The sequence below is a fragment of the Pelophylax lessonae genome (genome assembly GCF_965119305.1).
Source record: "Pelophylax lessonae genome assembly, chromosome: 2".
In the NCBI taxonomy this organism is placed as follows: Eukaryota; Metazoa; Chordata; class Amphibia; order Anura; family Ranidae; genus Pelophylax; species Pelophylax lessonae.
In genome coordinates, this window is record NC_138769.1 from 408,309,318 (window position 1) to 408,335,491 (window position 26,174).

The following is a 26,174-nucleotide window of genomic DNA, read 5'->3' on the forward strand; positions in this document are numbered from 1 at the left end:
TGCAAAAAGAAAAACAAAAAAACACTGCACTGCATGTGGTATGAGCGGGCCCTTAATGCTTGGAATATTTGAAAGTGACAATAATAGAATTGTTGTACTTATCGTAAAATCCATTTCTCTGGGTCCATTGACGGACACAGCACTCCATATTCAGAACCATAGGGTTATATTGCCCCCCCTGCAGGAGTAGGACGCTAGGCAGAAAAAAGACCTGGCTATGCCTATGGGCAGTCCTAGCAGGTCTAAATCCCCTCTCTGCTATAGGCCTTCAGTTTAGTTACAAGCCGTGTCAGAAGTATCATAGAGGGGTGGGTGCTGTGTCAATGAACTCAAATGTACAAAAATCCTATTTTCTATTTCGTTCAGCGCTTCAGTCCTCAATATTTAGAACCATAGGGATGTCCCCAAGCAGTGCCCAACATGAGGGGTGGGACAACAGAAAAATCCCAAGGCTAAACACAAGAAGCCAACCAGGTAACAGGAGCAAAAACAACTGGAGTCCAACCTGTACAATACACCCCCAAAGAGTGAATAGACCCTCTAAACAGCAGCCCTGCAAAACCTTGCACCCGAAGGAAGCATCCGCAGATGTCAAAACATCCACTGACGCCTGATGATGGAAGGCCCAAAAAGCACTAAGCGCCCTTACAGGGAAAGGAGGAACCTGAGCCTTGATAGAATAGGCCTGAGTCACTGTCTGTCTGATACATCTGGAAATGGTCACAGAAGAAGTGGACAGCCCTTTTCTTGGCCTGTCGGTAGTCACAAACAGTGAGTCTGACCTCCGAAAAGACTCTGTGACTCCCAGATACACCTGAATAACCACCTTATCTTTATGGACCACCAAGTAGGGGGTACCACAAGATATTACCGCCAGTTCTGACACCCTGCAAGCAGAGGTGATAGCCACCAAAAAAGCCACCTTCTGAGACAGCGTAAGCAGGGGGATCTCCCGGATATTTTCAAAGGGAGGCTTTTGGAGAACTGAGAGCACCCAGTTCAAATCCCACAGCGGTAGAGGAGTCCCCACCGGTGGAGTCAGGTGTCAAACTCCTTGAATGAAAGTACGCACCAAGGAATACATGGCCAAGGGTCGGTGAAAGAAGACCACCAAGGCAGACACCTGGCCCTTGATGGCAATCAAGGCCAACTTCTGCTCAACACCTCATTGAAGGGAGGTCAAAATCCGAGCCACCAAAAAAGAACGAGGGTGAACACCAATCGACCCACGCCCTGAAATGTACGTACGATGGTAAATCTTTGTAGAGGTAGACTTCCTAGCCTTCAGCAGTGTCAGAATCACCAACCCAGGAGAACCTCTATCTTTCAGCACCTGGCTTTCAACAGCAAGGCCATCTAAGTCAGCGATTATGAAGCAGGATGGAAGATTAGCCCTTGGGACAGCAGGTTTTCCCTGAAAGGCAGTCTCCAAGGGACTTTGGCGACCAATCGCACCAGGTCGGCGTACCAAGACCGACGAGGCCAGTCTGGGGCCTCCAGAATGACCAGAATCCCTTCAGCCTCGATCCTGCATAGAAGCCTTGGAAGAAGTTTGAGAGGAGGGAAGGCATAGATCAGATGATATTAGCCCCACGGGGCCACCAAAGTATTTGTGCAACAAACCTCTGTACCTTTCTGTTGATCCGAGACGCCAACAGATACACCTTGGGTGTGTCCAACCAGACATATCAGATGAAACACGTCCGGATGAAGGGACCACTCCCCTTGGTCCAACAATTGCTGACTGGGAAAGTCCGTCTGCCAATTTTCCACACCTGGAATGTGTACAGTGGAAAGGGCCGGAACGAAGTGTTCTGCACCGGAAGATGCCGACTACTTCCAGAGCTGCCAACACACTTTTTGTTCCACCCTGGTGATTTACATAAGCCACCGCTGTGGCACTGTCTGACTGGATTCATACCGATCCAATACCAGAGCCAATCCCTCCAGTGATCCAAGCAGAGCCTGATCGCCCAAGGTTCCAGGACATTGTTCCATAGCCTGGATTCCTCCAGCGTCAAGCAACCCTGAGTGGAACTCAGTCCCAGGACAATTCCCCACCCAGACAGACTGCCACCTGTCCTGACCATATGTCCAATACAAGAGGAGTAAAGATGTGCTTTCTAATTGTCCAAAAACTTTGCACACTTGTCCTATTTCACCAGGATCTCTGGAGGGACCTTGTATGGAACTGTGCAAAAAGAGCTGCCCCGAAGGTATACACCATCAGGCCCAGCACCCGCATGCAAGTCCAAGTGGAAGACCACCTGCGGGACAGCAACAGATGAATTGCAACATGCAACTTCTTTAGTTTGTTCAGAGGAAGGAGCACTCTGGCTAGAGCTGAATCCAGAGTCAGACCCAGATAATCCAATTTTCTGGATGAAATCAGGGCATACTTCTGCTAGTTTAGAAGCTAACCAAACTCCTTCAAGGTCTGTATAATGATCTCCACATCGTTTATCAATGCAGATGAGGACCCTGCTCGCAAGAGAAGGTCGTCCAGGTAGCCCAGTACAGCAATCCCCCTCTGATGTAGCAACATCAGAACCCGGGCCAACACCTTTGTGAAGACTGGAAACCATAGGATAAGGCCAAAAACTGATAGTGCTCCTCTCCCACAGCAAAGCGGAGGAAGCGCTGGTGTCGGGCACATGTCGGGAATGTGAAAGAATGCATCTTTGAGGTCGATAGAGGCTCTTTCCTGAATTTCTGTACCCGCACAAAGCAGTTCAGGGCCTTGAGGTACAGAATCGGACGAACTTTACCCTCCTTCTTTGGGACCGTAAACAGATTTTAATAAAAACCTGGAAACAGTTCTGGTACTGGGACAATCACTACCTGAAGCAACAGGTCCTGCACCGCCCCAAAGAGAGCTAGCAGTCAGTCCAGAGACAGACGCACATTAGAAGGAAAGAGCCTTTCCGGATGGCAAGAACGAAACTCTATTTTGTAACTGGACAGAATTACTTTGTGGATCCATTTGTCATTCAACGAGGAGGTCCATGCGCCCGGAAACCAATGAAGACATCCCCTCACCCCAGGTATAGGTAAGGGCGCACTTTTATGCTGAAGGAGCCTTGTCCACGGGTCTAGAGAATACCACTCTCGGCTTTCCAGACCAGGGCAACTTGGGACCTCCTGAGGAGGGCTTGAAAAGTTTTCAACCCTTGTCAGTGGACCCCGAGGGACAAAAAAACGTTTTGTGTGCCAAGAAAGAAGGGCCATGTCTGCGATGAAGAAAAGTGCTCTTCTCTCCCGTGAGACTCTTAATGATGTCATCCAGGGTAGCCCCAAACAGGAGATAGCCTTGAAAGGGCGAATCAGTCAGAGCTTTTTTAGAAGTTTGGTCCGCAAACCAACACTTAAGCCACAACACACACCTAAGCACTACTGCCGAAACAGATAGCTTAGAAATCAAGGGAGCTGCGTCCAGAGAGGCATCGCAGACTAATTTCAGCCCCTGGAACAACTGGTCCGCCAACTCAACAAAGGCAGGGGGAATCTGCTCACCCCCCAGATCATGGTGGAAATATTTAGCCCATTCAGTTAGTGTTTGACACCAGGGTAATGGCCAGGACCAGGTTCAGAGCCGAACCAGCAATAGTGAACATGTTGCGGGCCACAGACTCCGCCTTTTTGTCAGCCGGATCATTAAAGGCCAGGGATTCCTCTACCGGAATCCTGGTTGCCTTGTTTAGCCTGGAGACAGGAGGGTCCACCACTCATGGGACAGTCCACTTCTTGAGGAGTGACTCTTCAAAGGAGTACCTCACCGCAAAGTGGCTAGGAACCACAAAGGGACATTTTGGACCCTCCCAATCTCTGTAGACAAACTTGTCAAAATAGGAGGGACAAGGGAACACTTTTGCCATGCGAGGCGGCTTGTGAACGTCAACAGGGACAGCCACCTCCACAGCCGCTTCAGCAGCATCCTTCATCTTCAAAGTCACCTGCACAGATATAATCAGTGCATCAACCAGCACCTTCTCATGCGCAGCTACAGCTGTGGAGGAATCATCCTCACTATCTGACAGATCGGGGAGCGTGGCTTAAAGCCCTGCAGTGTGGGCCACGTCCACGGCAGCAGAGCCAGATTCAGGATCTGACAAGACAAATGAGGCAGGAGAGGGCAGGGGGTGCTTTCTGCTAGCCCGCCGCCCAAAGGCCACCTCCACCCAGGAAACAAAGGACTATAGGACCGCCATCAGTGCATCAAAAGAGGGCTGGGACCCAGAAGGACCTGCAGCCTCCAAGAGGGGGTTAGGTGGGGAAACATGCTCCTGGGAATCCATGAGTTAAAAGTGAAACCCACCAGCAAAATGTGTTTAGCGCCGCTAGGGGACTCACCCACCAAAGGCACCGCACCCATATCACCACAGGGGTACCCAAAGCAGAGCACCCTGCAACCTACAGCAGAGAGAGGTAGGGACCCCACCAGAACTCACCACCCCACGAGAGGAGTGGCGGTCTGCACCAGAGATAGCTAAGCATCTATGTGCGGCATCAAGGGGAAAAGGAAACCCGGGATTCAACACAAGGGGAAAAGGAGGAGCCTCCACAGCCATAATGGCCACCCAGAGGCTCCACTATCATGGCCGTTGCTCTCTATGCACGCCGGACCAACCAAAAATGGGCGCCAGACTACTCAAACATGGCCGGGAAAAGAAAAAACAACACAGAGAGAGAAAACAACACAGGCTCCAAAGCAATGGCTGCAAAATGGCCACCACACCCGGCGCCCAGGAGGCTCCCAGGGACACAGAAGAGACCCCTGGAGCCCAGGCCACAATCTACAGCAGAAAGGGGGTTCCGAGCCACAGGTCCACAAATACTGTCAGCGGCCACCCCAGCAGGGAAGTCCATACCGCCAGCGGAATGCCCACCTGCCCCCCCCCCCCTATCTGTACAGTGCTGCACACCAGCTCACATCCACCTACCAACCCACCGCGCTACCCCTGAGGGGGGGTGTTGGGGATAGAAAGATGGCCCACAGGGACCACATAAAACGGAGGGGGGGGCCTGGGGGAAGGAGGGGAGCACCCAGGTCCCAATGTCACTGCATCTAGGAGGAGAGGGGGGACATCCTACTCACCATACCACAGAAACAGGCAGGCACCACTCCAGACAGAACCCCTCATCATCAAAATTGGGAACAGTTGGCCAGGAGGAATGCTATGACTCAGGCCAAGACCCGGTCGTAGGCAACCTCGCAAGGCGGTTAACTCGCGGGCCAGCCCCCATCCAGTGGGGCTATGTCACGGCCGACCCAGCGCAGAGCTCTGGTCTGTGTGCGATCGCTGGCCAGACTGGGGGTACCACTGGATCTAGCTATCCAGCCTGCCACCCACCCGGCAGTTGATTGAAGATCTCACAGGAAAAAAAACAGGAGAAAAAATGCCATTTAAAAGGAAAAAAAAGCCAGAACCAAAGGTCCTTACTCCTGACCAGGCAGAGAAAAAACTGAAGCCCTATAGGAGAGAGGGGGATTTTTACAAGCTAGGACTGCCCATGGGCGTAGCCAAGTCTTTTTTTCTGCCTAGTGTCCTAGGTAAGTAGGAACAGGTACACTTTTTAACTGTATCTCCAGCCAAAAAAAATATTTTTAAGTTTTTTGGATAGCATAGGGAATGGTTAACACCTCTGTAATATTTGTTTTGCTGTCTGTACCCCTGTTCAGAAGATTTCACCTCACTTTCTGTCCCTGTGACAACTGGATTTTGAAAATTTTGGGTTGTTGTGGAAACAAGGATTGGTAACAAAGCTTCAGTGGAGACACCTTTTTCCCCTGAGAACTCAGAGGAGTGAATTTGCTTTCCTAGGGCTAGATTTCTCCTCATTTCCTGTTTTCACTGTTTGTAAGTAGGAGTCGTATGTAAGTTGGATGTTTGTGACTTGGGACTGCCTGTAAACAGTTCACTGACAACACATGTCACTTAGACCTTTGCAAAGTGGCAAAGTTTTCTACTCTTGTGTCTTTGGCTGCAAGGCTGTGAGGAAACTATCCTATCTTAACCCTATCCTTGTTTCCATGCTAATGGTCCCCTGCAGACTCTTCTCATAGACATTCTGATTTAAGCTGACAGATGTGGCTGCATCATGTACAATGCAGGACCATATGGGGTATGGAGAGTAAAAGGGCTTTATATTGGTTTCCTAGGCAAAAACAAGCATTCAAGCAGTGCGGGGGAGTCCTACTGCAAGAGTAGTTATTTTCCCCAGTTGTTCAGTTTAAGTCCCGGTTCACACATATGCATTGCATTGCATTCAACTCACAGGCAGTTCACACTGTTATATGCGAATCACTGGGGCTGTCAATACATAGTTAACGACACCCCAAGATCAGTTCGCATATCGCAATGCAAAACTGTCAGTTCGGACATGAATTGGATCGCATAGGTGTGAACACCCATGCGATCCGATTCTGATGGGGACCCAAAAACGGTCCTGTGTGAGTTGTGTCTGAATCCAATGCAAATTCAGCCATACAATCTGTATTGCTGAATTTGCATCGCACAGACATCGCATGCGATTTGCAGAGCAGTGCTCTGCGAATCACATGCGATGTCTGTCATCGCATACATGTGAAATGGCGCTTAGTGCTTGTTAAGTCTGGGCACTGCTGTACTTTAATAATAAAAACTGCATGTTACCATATATCAAAAGTAGTTTGACTTTAAATGGATTTAATAAATATCAGAAATGAATTAATGTTAAATCTTTAATGTACACTTGCAAATTACTTTTAACGTCTTTTATGACCATCTATGTTGGTTTTCATGGGTATTTTACTTAGGGCCTTTACAGGCTTTATTGCACTTTTCCATGTTGCTAACTGTTTTTCTTTTCTTTCTTTTGTAAATTTCTATAAATTTTAATGATTATAATTTCAAAAAATATATATTAAAAAAAAAAATATATATATATATATATCAGAAGCGATCAGATATTTACCTCACTGCATGTTCCCATCTGTTGTTCTGGAGTAATTATGAAGTTAGTCATCACAACAAAAGAGCTGTCTCCCTGTGGAATAATCGGACATAACACTTTCTTAGCAGTATGTAGAAGCTTTCAGTAGCTCAAAGACATTCGTAATTTAGAAGGAATGTAAACTGAACTCAAGTTTGACCTAAGCATGTAATATATTGGCACTGCTAGGAAAGTATTTTCACTTGGCCTAACTAGGAAAGTTTTGTTTGGGCAAAGAGGCCTCTCGATGTATGTGGGAACTTACGCTGCCTTGGCGCTACAGGCCCTTTTCCTGTGCAGATAACAGGATCATTTTCAAATAGCAGTTATTTGTATTTAATATTACCTTTCTTGATGCATTTGATTTGACAGTTATTACCTTATTACATGATAATTTAATGTTCCTCAGGCTCCCCATGTCCTTTCCCAAGCTGTGAAATCCTAAATTATTTGTACTGAATTCTTCACTGCTCATGCACAGCCTGAACAGCATTTTTAGTATGTGAGATATATGCCAAAATACGCAGCTTGTTCTGCAGTGGAGACAGTGCTCTTGGTGGAGATACCAGCAGCTGTTTTCATGATAACACATGTCCCCATATGAATTTGGGGCCTATCATTTCAAACGCAGAACTTCTATCACTAAAGTAAAGCAAATTATAGAACAGGACTCAAAATTTCAAGTCCTGAGCTACTAGCCAGGTCTTCTAAGTTACCCGACACCAGTTGCCCCACCCAACCCTTACTTTGCCCCACCCCTAATTTTGCCCCTAAGCACACCCTCCTTATTTCATGAAATAAAACTGGTAAATGTTTTATGCAGAATGAAAGGAAAAGGGGAACAGTAATAAGCCCCCTTTTCCACATGGGAGAGTGGCTGGGGAAATAGGAAAATAGTTCATGAGGTAATATTTCCCTCCTTTTCTCCTCAGGTAAAGAGGGAGGGATTTTCAAGGTATCCTGAGGAAATAGAGGTTATGGGGCGTGGCATTGCAGGGGTCAGAGCACCTATAGGAATAGGTTTAGGGTAGAAGCTTCTAGAGCCCTCTGAAACCCTATATAAGGTGGAGCTCCCCTCAGAGGGGCTCATTCGCCTCAGAAGATTCAGCAGTGTGAGTTCCCCATCCCCCCCTCCCTTGTCGCGACTGTATATTATGTGGTGGTCTCACCTTTGCTATAGCAAAGGGGGACGATTTTTTCTTATATGTGAGTGGAAGTTGATGCTTTAACCACTTAAGCCCCGGAAGATTTTACCCCCTTCCTGACCAGGGGGTATTTTGCGATTCGGCACTGCGTGACTTTAACGGACAATTGCATTTTTTTGCAATTCGCAAAAAGCGTATTTTGATTGGTTTGCGCAAAAGTTATCGCGTTTACTAACAAAGGGAAAGATTTTTGTCATTTTTGTTGTTTTTTTTTTAACGCATAATGGCGGCGATCTGCGATTTTTTTTGCGGTACTGCGACATTGCGGCGGACAGATCGGACCCTTGACTGACATTTTTGACACTTTTGGGGTTACCAGTGACATTACTGCAGTAATCAGTGCTATACATATGCACTGTTACTGCAAAATTACACTGGTAGTGAAGGGGTTAACTTTATTTGAGAGGGGCTGTGTGTGTCCCTAGGGGCCTGATTCTAACTGTGATTGGCTGTTTGTTGAGCTGTAGAAACAGTGATCAACGGTTCTACATAGTGGCTTGTTTACACAAGCTGCCTGACTTTCTCCCTCTGCAGCGGCGATCGCAGAGTGACCGGCGGACATCGGGTCCGCCGGTCACACGCGCGGGGGGTCCGTGACCACGCGGGAGCGCGCCTCCGGCGGCGCGCGCTCGCTCCCTAGACCCTCACAGGCTAGCGACGTAGACCTACGTCACTTTGCCTGTGAGGGGCTGACTGCCGACGTAGATAGTCGTGCGGCAGTCGGCAAGTGGTTAAATGTGATTTTTTTTATCCGGCCTGAGCTGTGGTGGGCAGGCTGTTGAGTGTGTTAATGTTTAATTATATATTTATTTATTGAAAGTTTTTAAAAAACCAATAATAAACGGCCGCAGCCTATATATTTTCCAAATAACACAGGTGTCTGCTTTTTATTTTTATTTAAGTTAAGTGTTAAGATGATATTGGATCCTGCCTACTGTCCCATTAAGTTACAGAAATAAATATTAACAACAACTTGGCTTAGCGAAGGAGGTGAACTTACTAAAAAATACCCAGTCATGTGATTGGATGATGGAACTCTGGGGAGCTTCACCTGGTTTACTAATCTAAGGGAAAATTCCCTTGCAAAGCACAGTTTCCCTTGCAAAGTGAACAGCCTATTTGCCTTTAGTAAATTAACCCCTGTGAGTCAAAGGACTCCTGCTGAATCCCTTCTGCTGGAACCAATTCTGTTGTCTGCAGGGAGTTTCTTTTTTCCTTAACCTGCAGTGGTGCACAAAAATCTGTAAGTGAACACACACACAAAATACACAAAAATACAAAAACACACACAAATAAGTGCACTTAGGGGTGTGTCTCTAGTCCGCCTCTTAAAGAAGTAGGAACAAACAATTTGTATAAAGGGCTAATATGAGAGATGTCCAAAGGACTGACTGCCACATCCCTGGTAATGGAACATAGAAAAGAAAAACAACCCCCAGTTAATGGGACTTTATAGGCAAACAAAAAATAATGAAGTAGTGGTATACTAAAAACATGGTATTTATTGGTATAAAGATAAAACAATAGACATAAATTAAGAACAGACATAGTAAACCATCTGTGTAAGTACATGTAAATCACCGGGTTCAATAGGTGAGCAAAAGGATTCAATTCAATGTTCTCACTATTACCAACATGTTATATAATAAATAGTAAATATAATAAATGCAATTCCTTCTTCAGGGCATAGGTCTGAACACAGTATTATGGTATTGCTGAATGCACATACAGAGATATATAGAGATGTTGAATCCTCAGTGAAGTAACACTACTTCATTATCTATTGTCTGCCTATAAAGTCCCATTACCTGGGGAATGTTTTTATTTTCTATGTTCTTAAAAAAGTAGGACCCTTCCCTGTCCTCCTGGGTGGCAAGGCTCCTGACATGGGCAAGGCACATTCGTGGTCCACCTAACAAAAAAAAAGAGCGGACCCCTTTCCTCGTGGTCAAGTACTAGGTGAGGGGCTTTCCCAAACAGAGACCTCCTGGTTCGGGGAAGAAGGAACCTGATGGCCACACATCTTCCCCTAGACTTTATGGTAAACCTGTGGACCTACAACCTCCATCCGAGTAAAAAAGAAAATGCATACATATGTGCAAGTGACACACATGTGTAAAGAAAAAAAATACTGAATAGTGCAATTGCATTGGTTTGACCTTTCAGCCTGTTAACAAAATTGAACCAGTCTTAGCCTAAGAGGGGCAGTGCAGAAAAAGCAAGTGATGTGGCCATGTACTCATTCTAACAGTGGGTTTCCTATGCCCATGTGATACTATGAGCACCCCTGGGGTGACCAACTCCATGGGGACTTTGACATTGCAAGTTCTCTGCCTTCCCACCCAATGACCAGACTAGGTAGTAACATTTGAATCAGGAGGCACTGGGCCTCTTGAATTTGTAACAATGGAATTCCACTCATTCCTCACCTTAATCAATGAGCCCCCTGGTTTCTGTTCCTTCATGACAAACCTTCAGAGTCCCCATTATACCATCAGAGATAGTATACAGCCAGTGACCTAATTTGTAGCAGAGTACCCCTACTGGACACTAATAAAAATAGATAATACACTTGATCTTAAGAAAAAAAGGTTATCTGTAGGGAGTTGCAGGATGTAATTCTGGCACTGTGCTGTCAACGTGGAGTGGTGGGGATTGTGACAAGTAATTTGTTTAGGGGGAAGGGGACTGTTGTTACATTGGACAGAGTTGCATTGTTTTTTAGCACCTTCCTAGGAAGGTGCTAGAAGAGAGAGTAAAGTTTTTGGGTCTTGCTATATAAATGAGAGATTGCCAGGTAAATTTATATTGCACTCTGCCTACTAGAGAGCAGGATCTGCTAGTGAGGTCTGCTCATGGTGCTCAGGTGCAGCTTAGCTTGTCTGAAGTGATTCACACTGGTCCAATAGGGAGGCATATTGGAGATCATATAGGCATATAGGGATAAAACCTGAAAAATGAGTGCGCAGGCATTTATTACAGCCCCTGGTGATTGGCAGAGCAAAGTGCATCGGTGCATGCTGGGATACTGTATGAATGCAAGGGGCACATGTCTTTCAGCTGGAGAGCGGGGTTCAATAGGGAGGGGGCGGCTGCCCCTCCTCTGCAGAAGCTGCCATGTGGCCTCAGGTGGTCAACCTGAGGGCCAGTAAGTTAGAGAGGCGCTAAACCCAGATATCCTGCAGAGCGGACTGGAAGAGAGACACTGGAGAGGATCTGAATTCTGCCTGCAGTCAGTACAGATCTGTGTCGTGAGGCCTGTTATGATGGGCCACCCCTTCTGTGGAAGAGTCAGTGGATGAGAGTCAGTCAAGGGGATGCTAAAGAATGTCCTGAAGATAAAGTAGTTGCAACAAGTCTGCTGCTAGAGAGAGCAAGAAGACTTAATTCTTCCATACAAGTGGCAGTATGGTTAAAGCAGTGAATCTGCTTCCACAAGTACCCTGGTGAGGCCAAGTGAGAGTTTCCCTTATCAACTGTAAATAGTTTAAGTTGGAGTATCCCACTAGTCCCTTCCCCCATCCAAATTCCACAATAAATATACTGGACTGGTAATGAGCCATTGGGAGTAAGGATGGATGAGTAAACTGTCCCTAAGTGACTGTCTGCAGGTAATCAGAGGAGGCCCGAGAAGTCATCACACAGCAAGCCATAGGGGGACAGTGCTACAGTTTATTAGACTATTATTACCAGCATTTATGAAAATGATCTTGGGCTCCCTACTACAGTACAGTATATCACAATGTCAGGCATAGAAAGCCTGTGACTTTTTTTTCGCAGCGCTCTATATGATATCGGATTCCCCACATCACAAATGCAAAGCAGAGCACAGAGTGCTGAATGGTGCTCACCGGCTCTCCCCCATCATCTGCCATCAACTCACCTGGCACACTTCCACTGCAAGGCACAATGATAGCAGATGACAATTGTCGGACAGGTGCAGATGCACACCAGTCTACTGCTGGCATCCATTTATGTGAGGGATTTAGGGATAACGAAGAATGGCAGATAAATCTCCCAGGAAGAGAGGCGACAAACTATTGTAAAAATGATGTCACTATATGGAAAAGTAGTAGTAAAAGGCCAAGTTTCATTTTGGACCATAACAAATAAAAATAACAGAGTCCATATATTTTCGCACATTATTAGCAAGTATTAATATTTTTGATTGTCATATGACTTTTGTTTCAGGTCTCAATTTCACTTTAAGTAAGAATCAAACCTTTCCATGTGAAAGCCTATGAGAGCAGGGCAAGATTATAAAAACTGTAATAATAACCTGATACTAAAGAGAGACTTAAAAATAAGTTTTGTGCCGGTGTTGGACTTTAAAGTGTATGTACAGCCAAATCTTTGAGAATTTATTATCTTTGAACAAGGTGAGCTATGCATAAAACACCTGTCAGTCTATTTCTTTGTTGCCTGTATCACACTGGAGAAATATCGTTTCACTTCCTGTTCCACAGACACAACAGGAAGTGAGCGGAAATCTCTACATATTAGGGAGAAGTCCCCTCTTTGACAGTCACTTAAATCAGGTTGTCCCATTGGGGATTTCACCTCGCCTCTTGTTATAGTAAATTTGCCACCATATTCTGACCTGGCAATAACACTCACCAGGACAGAAATTTTGGCCTAAAAACCTAAAACCTAAAATAGGCCAGGGGCTGATTCACTCTACCAGGCTCCACCCATATAAATATACCTCCACCTATATATATATATATATATATATATATATATATATATATATATATATATATATATATATAAAATACCACTTTTAAGAGTACTGTTTTTTTATTATATTAAAGGACAATGATCATAATCTGCATTTACCCAAAAGCAAGTAATCACAATTCATTCAACTTTGAGTATAATAGTGTCAGACTAAAAAGTTTTTGTGTGCCTGGGACCAAATAATTTGCTACAGTGGCACAGGCAGGTCCCATCCAAGGATCTCCTTCCACTTCTTCGTGTAGGAGCATTTAGGAAACAGATTCTCTATTAGGGTAACTGGGCTTTTATAGAATTGTAAAATAAGGCCTTTTTGTGAGAGTCCATTTAGGCAGACCTGCTCAATTTGTGTAAGCTTATTGAAGGTAAGGTCTCCAATCAAAGAGCTAACGTTATGGTTATGATGAATCTGAAGACAGCAACAGAAAGCTGACTGTTGAAGCTTATATATTTATCCTGCAGAGCAGTAAAGGAGAGGACTCCTCTAGTCAAAGGATTGGCCAGTTGGTCAAATTTCAGGAGTAGATGCACATGTCAAGGGTGGACCATATGCAGAGTTAGGCTGTTAGGGTCATATACAAATAGAATGTCATCATTCATTTTGGTGAGGATCACTGATATTTATCTTTTTGTTTGGCTCTAATATATTTTCAGTGTTAGGAACTAGTAGGGACTAGCTTCATAGCATTGAATTAGTGCGTATAAGGGAAATTCAGAATTTATCTATCTTGTCCTGTCGTATGAACTTGAGGAACATTAATGCGATATTAGATAGTATTTCTCTATATCTGGTGCTCTCAAAAGGTGTAATATATTTTTTCAGATAACATTACCATATTAAACAATACCTAAATAACTACGGTATATGTTTCCAAAATCTCTTGAGATATAATCTTCAGTTCACCACAGAAACAAAGGTAAAGAATGACTTGAGTACATAAGTACCCATCCACAATTGCTGCTGTGATTTATTTTATTAGCTCTTTGTACACATTATTTTTTTGGGTAGTGTAATTCAACACTTCCCTTTGCTTTTACTTCAGTTTTCTTTTATGTCACTGTATGAGAATCTTGTATGCTTCTTCAAAAGTATTCAAAAAAAGTGAAATTGTATTAAATTTTACTAGCAAACTAACAGCTCAAAGGCAGAAAAGAACAGCTTAATGTCATATTAGATCTGGACAAGAAACAAATACAACATCTAAAATGTATCTATAGCCCAACATTTTTTTAGTTTTGGACAGAGTAAGGAAGAGTATGATTATTGAGAAGTGAAGAATCATTTAAGAAGAATTTATTATCATTTCAGAATAACAACCACAAAATGAAATACAGATGTAGCCTCATCACATCATGCAATTCCTACATAAAAATATTCACACGACAAATAGAATACACACCATCAATCTAATTTAGCTTGAAACCCCTTTGGAGTTCAAGAGCTGACCACAAAAGAAGCTATTTTGAAACCTAGTAGTGTGGGAGGCAATGCTCTTCAACCATCTACCAGAGGGCAACAATCTAGGCAAAACATTACCCAGGTGAAAACTATCCTTCTAATCCTACTTTGTGCTCTCTGGAGACTTCACCTTTCCTCCAGTTCTTCAATACTAGGTAGAACCACCCCATCATTTTCTGTGCTGTTTTTATCACCCCCTGTAAAGCATTTATATCTTGGACTGTGCACAACCCTTACCAAACAGAGATGTGATAAGACAACAGACTCTCAATGGCAGCCTTATAGAAGCAAAGGAAGACCTGCTTTGAAAAACCAACCCTCCACAGCCTCCTCAGGAAATACAATCTCTGTTAAACCCTGCATACCAGGTAGGATACGTGACCTGTCTACGACAAAGTCTCCATAAGTGTTGTTCCCTAAAAATAGAACTTGTGCACCCTTTTTACCTTCATGCCACCAATCACACATGGCTCATAATTAGTTACCCTACTTCTCCTAAAATCTATTATTAGGTCTTTTTATTAGGCTGGCCATAGATGGGTAGAATTTTGAATGCAAAAAATTCCTGGTAAAAGAAGGTTCTAAGAAAATGTGTTAGCTATTCTAATTGTTAGTGGGCCAAATTAACGTTCATGTTCGGCCGCAGTGATGAGAAAAGTCAAAGCAGCAGGATTGAAAATTTTTCTTGAACAAATTTCTAACATGTACCGTATGTGGTTTTCATTTAGTAAAGTTCATTCATTCCAAAATTAAATGTTAAAAGCAAGCAAAATCTTTGGAACCATAAATGAATGTTGAGAATTTTCTGCCAAATTTTCATAAGACTTTTTCCAAGAATTTATATTGAAATTCTAGTCATCTATAGCCAAATTAAGTCTTCTCCACATTTAACTCCAAATTATTCTCCTTGCACCAGACCTCTATTTCCTGCCAATATGCAGCCTTATTGTCATCCTTTATTCTCCCAACATCTATATTGTCATTTTTAAATTTTAATACTAAAGAAGAAGTCTACCACAAAACAAGAGACACAGTCATGAGTATATAAGGTAAACATGAAAGGGATTAACACACATCCTTGCAGCACCCCTGTACTACAGAACAGCATCAGGGAGTAGCAATTGCCAAATTTTACCAACAGCTACCCGTGGATAAGGAAGTCCAGTGCCCAATGACAAACAGAAATTTTAATTTAACAACAGGTTTCATGGATAAAATTGCAATAAGCCTCCAGCTAAAATCAATAAAAAACATTCAGGTGCAACTCTTTTTGCCCTCCAAATGGATCAACACAGATATTATGCCTAATATGATGGCATCCTCTCCACTAAAGGCAAATTAATAACTATCTAGCCCCAGTGACACACCTAGAGTATTTTAATGTGGCTGAATAGCTTCTCGAAGCATTTCCAGACAATAGAGGTAACAGCCATGGTAAGTCCTGCATGGCTGCCTCATGCTCAGTAGGGTATGCCTATCCAAAACAGTCCGGACCAGACACACGGTAACACATTAAACTGGGGGGTCAGCAACCTGTAGATCGCTATCTACCAGTAGATTGCGGCCAGGTGACTGGAAGATAGCGGTCTGGGCTTGCTAACTCTCCATCCCAGAGGATCAAACATCAAAAGACTACTTGTAAAGTTAAAACGGTAGTAGGGAGCAAGAGCCACATACGCTGATGCCTCCTCTGTAGTCCAAAGCAAAAAGAGAGATGACCGCACTCAGGATCTTGATGAAAACATAGAAGTGTTTTATTCTTCACCATGGGTAACAAACTTGACAGTACATCACAGGAACATGTAAAAGGTTAACGCATTTCACAATACTGTAGATCCCTTACTCATAACCATAAAAAGAGAGTGTGGTCATCTCTCTTTTTGCTTTGGATGTTTCTGGATGACGGATCCGACTCGCACCAGGAAAGATTGTCTCACCTGAGCGGCTTTGTCTTTGTAAGGATTTATCTGCCTCCTCTGTAGTGCTGGCTCCTGTCCCATGCAAAGTGATACCAACTGCACTCCACCACTTATCTCAGCTAGCGGTCTCCAGAGTGGTGCCAGCAGCAGGAAAGATATTCAGGTCAGTGTGAAGCAACACACTGGGCATAATAGTATAGGGCTGTGTTACACTATGCTGCAGTTTACCCACACCATGAGGGCAGTGCAGTGTATCTGCAGCTTTCCTGCAGGTTTGCTGGGCTTAGCCATAGACTTCTTTTATATCCTGCGGGTTGGGTACACTTTCTGAAATCACATCAAAACTACTGAATGCAGAAGTTTGGGTGCGCTTTCAGAAAGTGCACCACACCTGCAGGATATAATAGAACTCTATGGCGAAGCGCAGCTAACCCAGAAAATTCACAGATGTTTTGCGCTGCAACTGTGATGCAGGTAAACTTCAGCACATCAGTGTGAAAGCAGCCTTATCTGGGACTCAGAACAGTAAGGGTTTATTTACATTTGCAGTTTGAGTGGTGGTAAAACTCCAAGATGTGTTTTTATTACCCCTGCCCCAACCGCATCCTCTTTAGCTGCAGTGGTCAGGGGTGTACACAGCTGCAGCAGGAGTTATACGTCCTGTGATGGTTGGTGGGTGTAGCACCTGCAAAGCATGAACCATTCAAGTGAATGAGGCTGTTCTGCAAGTGCCCTGCAGCCTTGTGCAGTAAAGCAAATGAGGGGTTAAAGCAGGCAGTGTTCTGTTGTTATCTCACCACCTGCTTTAACCCCTTGGACTCCGCAGAAGCATGCAGGTGCAGGGCGTTTGCAGAGTGGCCCCATTTACTTGAATGGGTCATGATTAGCAGGCAGTAGCACCCCCTATAGGGGGTTAATTCCTTCTGCGGCATGTGTACACATTTTGGCTGCTAAAGGGGGTAGGGATTGGGGGTAGTAAAACCGCTACTCAACTGCAGGGTTTTACCACCCCCAACCTGAACGAGCCCTAAGGGTGCAGCTGCAGAATGCAACTAAGGGCTCATTCACAAGGGCAGCAGGTACTGATGCTCAGAAAAGCGATCTGAGTTTATTGCCTCTTCACCACCTGATTAAGAGCCCATTCACACTAGCGCGACTTGTCAGGCGACTTGTCAGCCTGACAAGTCGCGCTCCCTCGCGGTCCATTGACCGCTACAGGACCCGTTCTAATAGGAGCGGCACAAGTCGCTCCGACTTAGAAAAAGGGTCCTGTACTATTTAGGGCGACCTCGGAGCGACTTGCATAGACTTCCATTATGTGAAGTCCCTGCAAGTCGCTCCGAAGTCGTGGTGCACGGGACTGACAAGTCGCCTCCCGAAGTAGCAAGGAGTCGTGTCTCCCCAGTGTGAACCGACTCTTGAACCCATGATTGCCGAGCAATGCATGCGACACATTAGTATGGCAGTTGGATGTTTATATCAGGTATGAGGAGGGGACACTGTGCCCAGTGATCTTTGACTTCTCCCATGTTGTTCAGGTAGATCTCCACCTTTTTACGGTTACCTACCCAAACCAACACAAGTACTGGTTGCTGCTGGCCCCTAGAGAGATTTCCCCTTGCTCATTGTTCTGGAGTTAACCTTTTTCACAAGGCAAAAAGTGAAAAAAAAAAAAACTCTCCAATAGCAACACAGAAAAAAAAGTTACTTTTTAAAATTAGTACAGTAAAGTAAATTACTTTTTTATTTAGTAGAGAATGCTACAACCTCAGCCAGCTTTTATTGTTGTCTGAGAATATGGTAATGCAGAAAATACTCATAAATGACATCAGCCCAAAAACATCATGCTTCCTTTTTGCTTATCAGTTTCACCCTGTGATTCGGCCAGTAACACACTTCTTGTCTTAGGGCAGACTCTGGATTGGAAGAGGGTTATGTCAGACGTCAGGGGTAGGCAACCTTTGAGAGGTGGAGAACAACATGAAAGAGATCAAAGATCACCGGGGTTCGGCAACTTTATTTTTGAACTAGCAAGGCCTAACTGAATAGAAAGGAACACTTAGAAAAATATAATAAAACAAATGTCACTGTGAAAATCTAAATTTACCCTGCCTTGAAATTGAACAGTGTTTATCAGTAGTGCAGAAGATGGTGTCAGTAGGGCAGAGGATGGTATCTGTAGAGCAGTGGAAAGTGTCATTCAATAGAACAGTGGACAATATCATTCAGTAGAACAGTGGACAGTGTCATTCAGTAGAAGAGTGGACTGTGTCATTCAGTAGAACAGTGGATGGCGTCATTCAGTAGAACAGTGGATGGTGTCATTCAGTAGAACAGTGAAGGGTGTCATTCAGTAGAAGAGTGGACAGTGTCATTCAGTAGAACAGTGGATGGCGTCATTCAGTAGAACAGTGAAGGGTGTCATTCAGTAGAAGAGTGGACAGTGTCATTCAGTATAACAGTGGATGGCGTCATTCAGTAGAACAGTGGATGGCGTCATTCAGTAGAACAGTGAAGGGTGTCATTCAGTAGAACAGTGGACAGTGTCATTCAGTAGAACAGTGGATGGTGTCATTCAGTAGAACAGTGGATGGCGTCATTCAGTAGAACAGTGAAGGGTGTCATTCAGTAGAACAGTGGACAGTTTCATTCAGTAGAACAGTGGATGGCGTCATTCAGTAGAACAGTGGATGGTGTCAGTCAGTAGAACAGTGGATGGTGTCATTCAGTAGAACAGTGAAGGGTGTCATTCAGTAGAACAGTGGATGGTGTCATTCAGTAGAACAGTGGATGGTGTCATTCAGTAGAACAGTGAAGGGTGTCATTCAGTAGAACAGTGGACAGTGTCATTCAGTAGAACAGTGGATGGTGTCATTCAGTAGAACAGTGGATGGCGTCATTCAGTAGAACAGTGAAGGGTGTCATTCAGTAGAACAGTGGACAGTGTCATTCAGTAGAACAGTGGATGGCGTCATTCAGTAGAACAGTGGATGGTGTCAGTCAGTAGAACAGTGGATGGTGTCATTCAGTAGAACAGGGGATGGTGTCAGTCAGTAAAACAGTGGATGGTGTAATTCAGTAGAACAAGGGATGGTGTCATTCAGTAGAGAAGTGGACAATGTCATTCAGTAGAACAGTGGATGGTGTCATTCAGTAGAGAAGTGGACAATGTCATTCAGTAGAACAGTGGATGGTGTCATTCAGTAGAACAGTGGATGGTGTCATTTAGTAGAACAGTGAAGGGTGTCATTCAGTAGAACAGTGGATGGTGTCATTCAGTAGAACAGTGAAGGGTGTCATTCAGTAGAACAGTGGATGGTGTCATTCAGTAGAACAGTGGATGGTGTCATTCAGTAGAACAGTGGATGGTGTCATTCAGTAAAACAGTGGATGGCGTCATTCAGTAGAACTGTGGATGGTGTCATTCAGTAGAACAGTGGATGGTGTCATTCAGTAGAACAGTGGATGGTGTAATTCAGTAGAACAAGGGATGGTGTCATTCAGTAGAACAGTGGATGGTGTCATTCAGTAGAACAGTGGATGGTTTCATTCAGTAGAACAGTGGATGGTGTAATTCAGTAGAACAAGGGATGATGTCATTCAGAAGAACAGTGGATGGTGTCATTCAGTAGAACAGTGGATGGTGTCATTCAGTAGAACAGTGGATGGTGTCAGTCAGTAGAACAGTGGATGGTGTCAGTCAGTAGAACAGTGGATGGTGTCATTCAGTAGAACAGTGAAGGGTGTCATTCAGTAGAACAGTGGATGGTGTCATTCAGTAGAACAGTGGATGGTGTCATTCAGTAGAACAGTGAAGGGTGTCATTCAGTAGAACAGTGGACAGTGTCATTCAGTAGAACAGTGGATGGGGTCATTCAGTAGAACAGTGGATGGTGTCATTCAGTAGAACAGTGGATGGTGTCAGTCAGTAGAACAGTGGATGGTGTCAGTCAGTAGAACAGTGGATGGTGTCATTCAGTAGAACAGGGGATGGTGTCAGTCAGTAAAACAGTGGATGGTGTAATTCAGTAGAACAAGGGATGGTGTCATTCAGTAGAGAAGTGGACAATGTCATTCAGTAGAACAGTGGATGGTGTCATTCAGTAGAGAAGTGGACAATGTCATTCAGTAGAACAGTGGATGGTGTCATTCAGTAGAACAGTGGATGGTGTCATTTAGTAGAACAGTGAAGGGTGTCATTCAGTAGAACAGTGGATGGTGTCATTCAGTAGAACAGTGGATGGTGTCATTCAGTAGAACAGTGGATGGCGTCATTCAGTAGAACTGTGGATGGTGTCATTCAGTAGAACAGTGGATGGTGTCATTCAGTAGAACAGTGGATGGTGTAATTCAGTAGAACAAGGGATGGTGTCATTCAGTAGAACAGTGGATGGTGTCATTCAGTAGAACAGTGGATGGTGTCATTCAGTTGAACAGTGGATGGTGTCATTCAGTAGAACAGTGGATGGTGTCAGTCAGTAGAACAGTGGATGGTGTCATTCAGTAGAACAGTGAAGGGTGTCATTCAGTAGAACAGTGGATGGTGTCATTCAGTAGAACAGTGGATGGTTTCATTCAGTAGAACAGTGGATGGTGTAATTCCGTAGAACAAGGGATGATGTCATTCAGAAGAACAGTGGATGGTGTCATTCAGTAGAACAGTGGATGGTGTCATTCAGTAGAACAGTGGATGGTGTCAGTCAGTAGAACAGTGGATGGTGTCATTCAGTAGAACAGTGAAGGGTGTCATTCAGAAGAACAGTGGATGGTGTCATTCAGTAGAACAGTGGATGGTGTAATTCAGTAGAACAAGGGATGATGTCATTCAGAAGAACAGTGGATGGTGTCATTCAGTAGAACAGTGGATGGTGTCATTCAGTAGAACAGTGGATGGTGTCATTCAGTAGAACAGTGGATGGTGTCAGTCAGTAGAACAGTGGATGGTGTCATTCAGTAGAACAGTGAAGGGTGTCATTCAGTAGAACAGTGGATGGTGTCAGTCAGTAGAACAGTGGATGGTGTCATTCAGTAGAACAGTGAAGGGTGTCATTCAGTAGAACAGTGGATGGTGTCATTCAGTAGAACAGTGGATGGTTTCATTCAGTAGAACAGTGGATGGTGTAATTCCGTAGAACAAGGGATGATGTCATTCAGAAGAACAGTGGATGGTGTCATTCAGTAGAACAGTGGATGGTGTCATTCAGTAGAACAGTGGATGGTGTCAGTCAGTAGAACAGTGGATGGTGTCATTCAGTAGAACAGTGAAGGGTGTCATTCAGAAGAACAGTGGATGGTGTCATTCAGTAGAACAGTGGATGGTGTAATTCAGTAGAACAAGGGATGATGTCATTCAGAAGAACAGTGGATGGTGTCATTCAGTAGAACAGTGGATGGTGTCATTCAGTAGAACAGTGGATGGTGTCATTCAGTAGAACAGTGGATGGTGTCAGTCAGTAGAACAGTGGATGGTGTCATTCAGTAGAACAGTGAAGGGTGTCATTCAGTAGAACAGTGGATGGTGTCATTCAGTAGAACAGTGGATGGTGTCATTCAGTAGAACAGTGAAGGGTGTCATTCAGTAGAACAGTGGACAGTGTCATTCAGTAGAACAGTGGATGGCGTCATTCAGTAGAACAGTGGATGGTGTCAGTCAGTAGAACAGTGGATGGTGTCAGTCAGTAGAACAGTGGATGGTGTCATTCAGTAGAACAGTGAAGGGTGTCATTCAGTAGAACAGTGGATGGTGTCATTCAGTAGAACAGTGGATGGTGTCATTCAGTATAACAGTGGATGGCGTCATTCAGTAGAACAGTGGATGGTGTCAGTCAGTAGAACAGTGGATGGTGTCAGTCAGTAGAACAGTGGATGGTGTCATTCAGTAGAACAGGGGATGGTGTCAGTCAGTAAAACAGTGGATGGTGTAATTCAGTAGAACAAGGGATGGTGTCATTCAGTAGAGAAGTGGACAATGTCATTCAGTAGAACAGTGAATGGTGTCATTCAGTAGAGAAGTGGACAATGTCATTCAGTAGAACAGTGGATGGTGTCATTCAGTAGAACAGTGGATGGTGTCATTTAGTAGAACAGTGAAGGGTGTCATTCAGTAGAACAGTGGATGGTGTCATTCAGTAGAACAGTGAAGGGTGTCATTCAGTAGAACAGTGGATGGTGTCATTCAGTAGAACAGTGGATGGTGTCATTCAGTAGAACAGTGGATGGCGTCATTCAGTAGAACTGTGGATGGTGTCATTCAGTAGAACAGTGGATGGTGTCATTCAGTAGAACAGTGGATGGTGTAATTCAGTAGAACAAGGGATGGTGTCATTCAGTAGAACAGTGGATGGTGTCATTCAGTAGAACAGTGGATGGTGTCATTCAGTAGAACAGTGGATGGTGTCATTCAGTAGAACAGTGGATGGTGTCAGTCAGTAGAACAGTGGATGGTGTCATTCAGTAGAACAGTGAAGGGTGTCATTCAGTAGAACAGTGGATGGTGTCATTCAGTAGAACAGTGGATGGTTTCATTCAGTAGAACAGTGGATGGTGTAATTCAGTAGAACAAGGGATGATGTCATTCAGAAGAACAGTGGATGGTGTCATTCAGTAGAACAGTGGATGGTGTCATTCAGTAGAACAGTGGATGGTGTCATTCAGTAGAACAGTGGATAGTGTCAGTCAGTAGAACAGTGGATGGTGTCATTCAGTAGAACAGTGAAGGGTGTCATTCAGTAGAACAGTGGATGGTGTCATTCAGTAGAACAGTGGATGGTGTCATTCAGTAGAACAGTGAAGGGTGTCATTCAGTAGAACAGTGGACAGTGTCATTCAGTAGAACAGTGGATGGCGTCATTCAGTAGAACAGTGGATGGTGTCAGTCAGTAGAACAGTGGATGGTGTCATTCAGTAGAACAGGGGATGGTGTCAGTCAGTAAAACAGTGGATGGTGTAATTCAGTAGAACAAGGGATGGTGTCATTCAGTAGAGAAGTGGACAATGTCATTCAGTAGAACAGTGGATGGTGTCATTCAGTAGAACAGTGGATGGTGTCATTTAGTAGAACAGTGAAGGGTGTCATTCAGTAGAACAGTGGATGGTGTCATTCAGTAGAACAGTGGATGGTGTCATTCAGTAGAACAGTGGATGGCGTCATTCAGTAGAACTGTGGATGGTGTCATTCAGTAGAACAGTGGATGGTGTCATTCAGTAGAACAGTGGATGGTGTAATTCAGTAGAACAAGGGATGGTGTCATTCAGTAGAACAGTGGATGGTGTCATTCAGTAGAACAGTGGATGGTGTCATTCAGTTGAACAGTGGATGGTGTCATTCAGTAGAACAGTGGATGGTGTCAGTCAGTAGAACAGTGGATGGTGTCATTCAGTAGAACAGTGAAGGGTGTCATTCAGTAGAACAGTGGATGGTGTCATTCAGTAGAACAGTGGATGGTTTCATTCAGTAGAACAGTGGATGGTGTAATTCCGTAGAACAAGGGATGATGTCATTCAGAAGAACAGTGGATGGTGTCATTCAGTAGAACAGTGGATGGTGTCATTCAGTAGAACAGTGGATGGTGTCATTCAGTAGAACAGTGGATGGTGTCAGTCAGTAGAACAGTGGATGGTGTCATTCAGTAGAACAGTGAAGGGTGTCATTCAGTAGAACAGTGGATGGTGTCATTCAGTAGAACAGTGGATGGTGTAATTCAGTAGAACAAGGGATGATGTCATTCAGAAGAACAGTGGATGGTGTCATTCAGTAGAACAGTGGATGGTGTCATTCAGTAGAACAGTGGATGGTGTCATTCAGTAGAACAGTGGATGGTGTCAGTCAGTAGAACAGTGGATGGTGTCATTCAGTAGAACAGTGAAGGGTGTCATTCAGTAGAACAGTGGATGGTGTCATTCAGTAGAACAGTGGATGGTGTAATTCAGTAGAACAGTGAAGGGTGTCATTCAGTAGAACAGTGGATGGTGTCAGTCAGTAGAACAGTGGATGGTGTCAGTCAGTAGAACAGTGGATGGTGTCATTCAGTAGAACAGGGGATGGTGTCAGTCAGTAAAACAGTGGATGGTGTAATTCAGTAGAACAAGGGATGGTGTCATTCAGTAGAGAAGTGGACAATGTCATTCAGTAGAACAGTGAATGGTGTCATTCAGTAGAGAAGTGGACAATGTCATTCAGTAGAACAGTGGATGGTGTCATTCAGTAGAACAGTGAAGGGTGTCATTCAGTAGAACAGTGGATGGTGTCATTCAGTAGAACAGTGAAGGGTGTCATTCAGTAGAACAGTGGATGGTGTCATTCAGTAGAACAGTGGATGGTGTCATTCAGTAGAACAGTGGATGGCGTCATTCAGTAGAACTGTGGATGGTGTCATTCAGTAGAACAGTGGATGGTGTCATTCAGTAGAACAGTGGATGGTGTAATTCAGTAGAACAAGGGATGGTGTCATTCAGTAGAACAGTGGATGGTGTCATTCAGTAGAACAGTGGATGGTGTCATTCAGTAGAACAGTGGATGGTGTCATTCAGTAGAACAGTGGATGGTGTCAGTCAGTAGAACAGTGGATGGTGTCATTCAGTAGAACAGTGAAGGGTGTCATTCAGTAGAACAGTGGATGGTGTCATTCAGTAGAACAGTGGATGGTTTCATTCAGTAGAACAGTGGATGGTGTAATTCAGTAGAACAAGGGATGATGTCATTCAGAAGAACAGTGGATGGTGTCATTCAGTAGAACAGTGGATGGTGTCATTCAGTAGAACAGTGGATGGTGTCATTCAGTAGAACAGTGGATAGTGTCAGTCAGTAGAACAGTGGATGGTGTCATTCAGTAGAACAGTGAAGGGTGTCATTCAGTAGAACAGTGGATGGTGTCATTCAGTAGAACAGTGGATGGTGTCATTCAGTAGAACAGTGAAGGGTGTCATTCAGTAGAACAGTGGACAGTGTCATTCAGTAGAACAGTGGATGGCGTCATTCAGTAGAACAGTGGATGGTGTCAGTCAGTAGAACAGTGGATGGTGTCATTCAGTAGAACAGGGGATGGTGTCAGTCAGTAAAACAGTGGATGGTGTAATTCAGTAGAACAAGGGATGGTGTCATTCAGTAGAGAAGTGGACAATGTCATTCAGTAGAACAGTGGATGGTGTCATTCAGTAGAACAGTGGATGGTGTCATTTAGTAGAACAGTGAAGGGTGTCATTCAGTAGAACAGTGGATGGTGTCATTCAGTAGAACAGTGGATGGTGTCATTCAGTAGAACAGTGGATGGCGTCATTCAGTAGAACTGTGGATGGTGTCATTCAGTAGAACAGTGGATGGTGTAATTCAGTAGAACAAGGGATGGTGTCATTCAGTAGAACAGTGGATGGTGTCATTCAGTAGAACAGTGGATGGTGTCATTCAGTTGAACAGTGGATGGTGTCATTCAGTAGAACAGTGGATGGTGTCAGTCAGTAGAACAGTGGATGGTGTCATTCAGTAGAACAGTGAAGGGTGTCATTCAGTAGAACAGTGGATGGTGTCATTCAGTAGAACAGTGGATGGTTTCATTCAGTAGAACAGTGGATGGTGTAATTCCGTAGAACAAGGGATGATGTCATTCAGAAGAACAGTGGATGGTGTCATTCAGTAGAACAGTGGATGGTGTCATTCAGTAGAACAGTGGATGGTGTCATTCAGTAGAACAGTGGATGGTGTCAGTCAGTAGAACAGTGGATGGTGTCATTCAGTAGAACAGTGAAGGGTGTCATTCAGTAGAACAGTGGATGGTGTCATTCAGTAGAACAGTGGATGGTGTAATTCAGTAGAACAAGGGATGATGTCATTCAGAAGAACAGTGGATGGTGTCATTCAGTAGAACAGTGGATGGTGTCATTCAGTAG

The 26,174-nt window shown here is 44.3% G+C and overlaps 1 protein-coding gene across 1 annotated transcript in view; it reads right to left on the bottom strand.

Annotated features, from left to right (window-relative positions):
- P2RX1 (purinergic receptor P2X 1) overlaps positions 1 to 26,174 on the bottom strand; it is a 168,997-nt gene that overhangs the window by 69,509 nt on the left and 73,314 nt on the right. Inside the window, exon 3 of the mRNA XM_082244978.1 lies at positions 6,955 to 7,026. Within this exon, the coding sequence (XP_082101104.1) occupies positions 6,955 to 7,026 (72 nt within the window). The remainder of the gene's footprint in view (positions 1 to 6,954; positions 7,027 to 26,174) is intronic.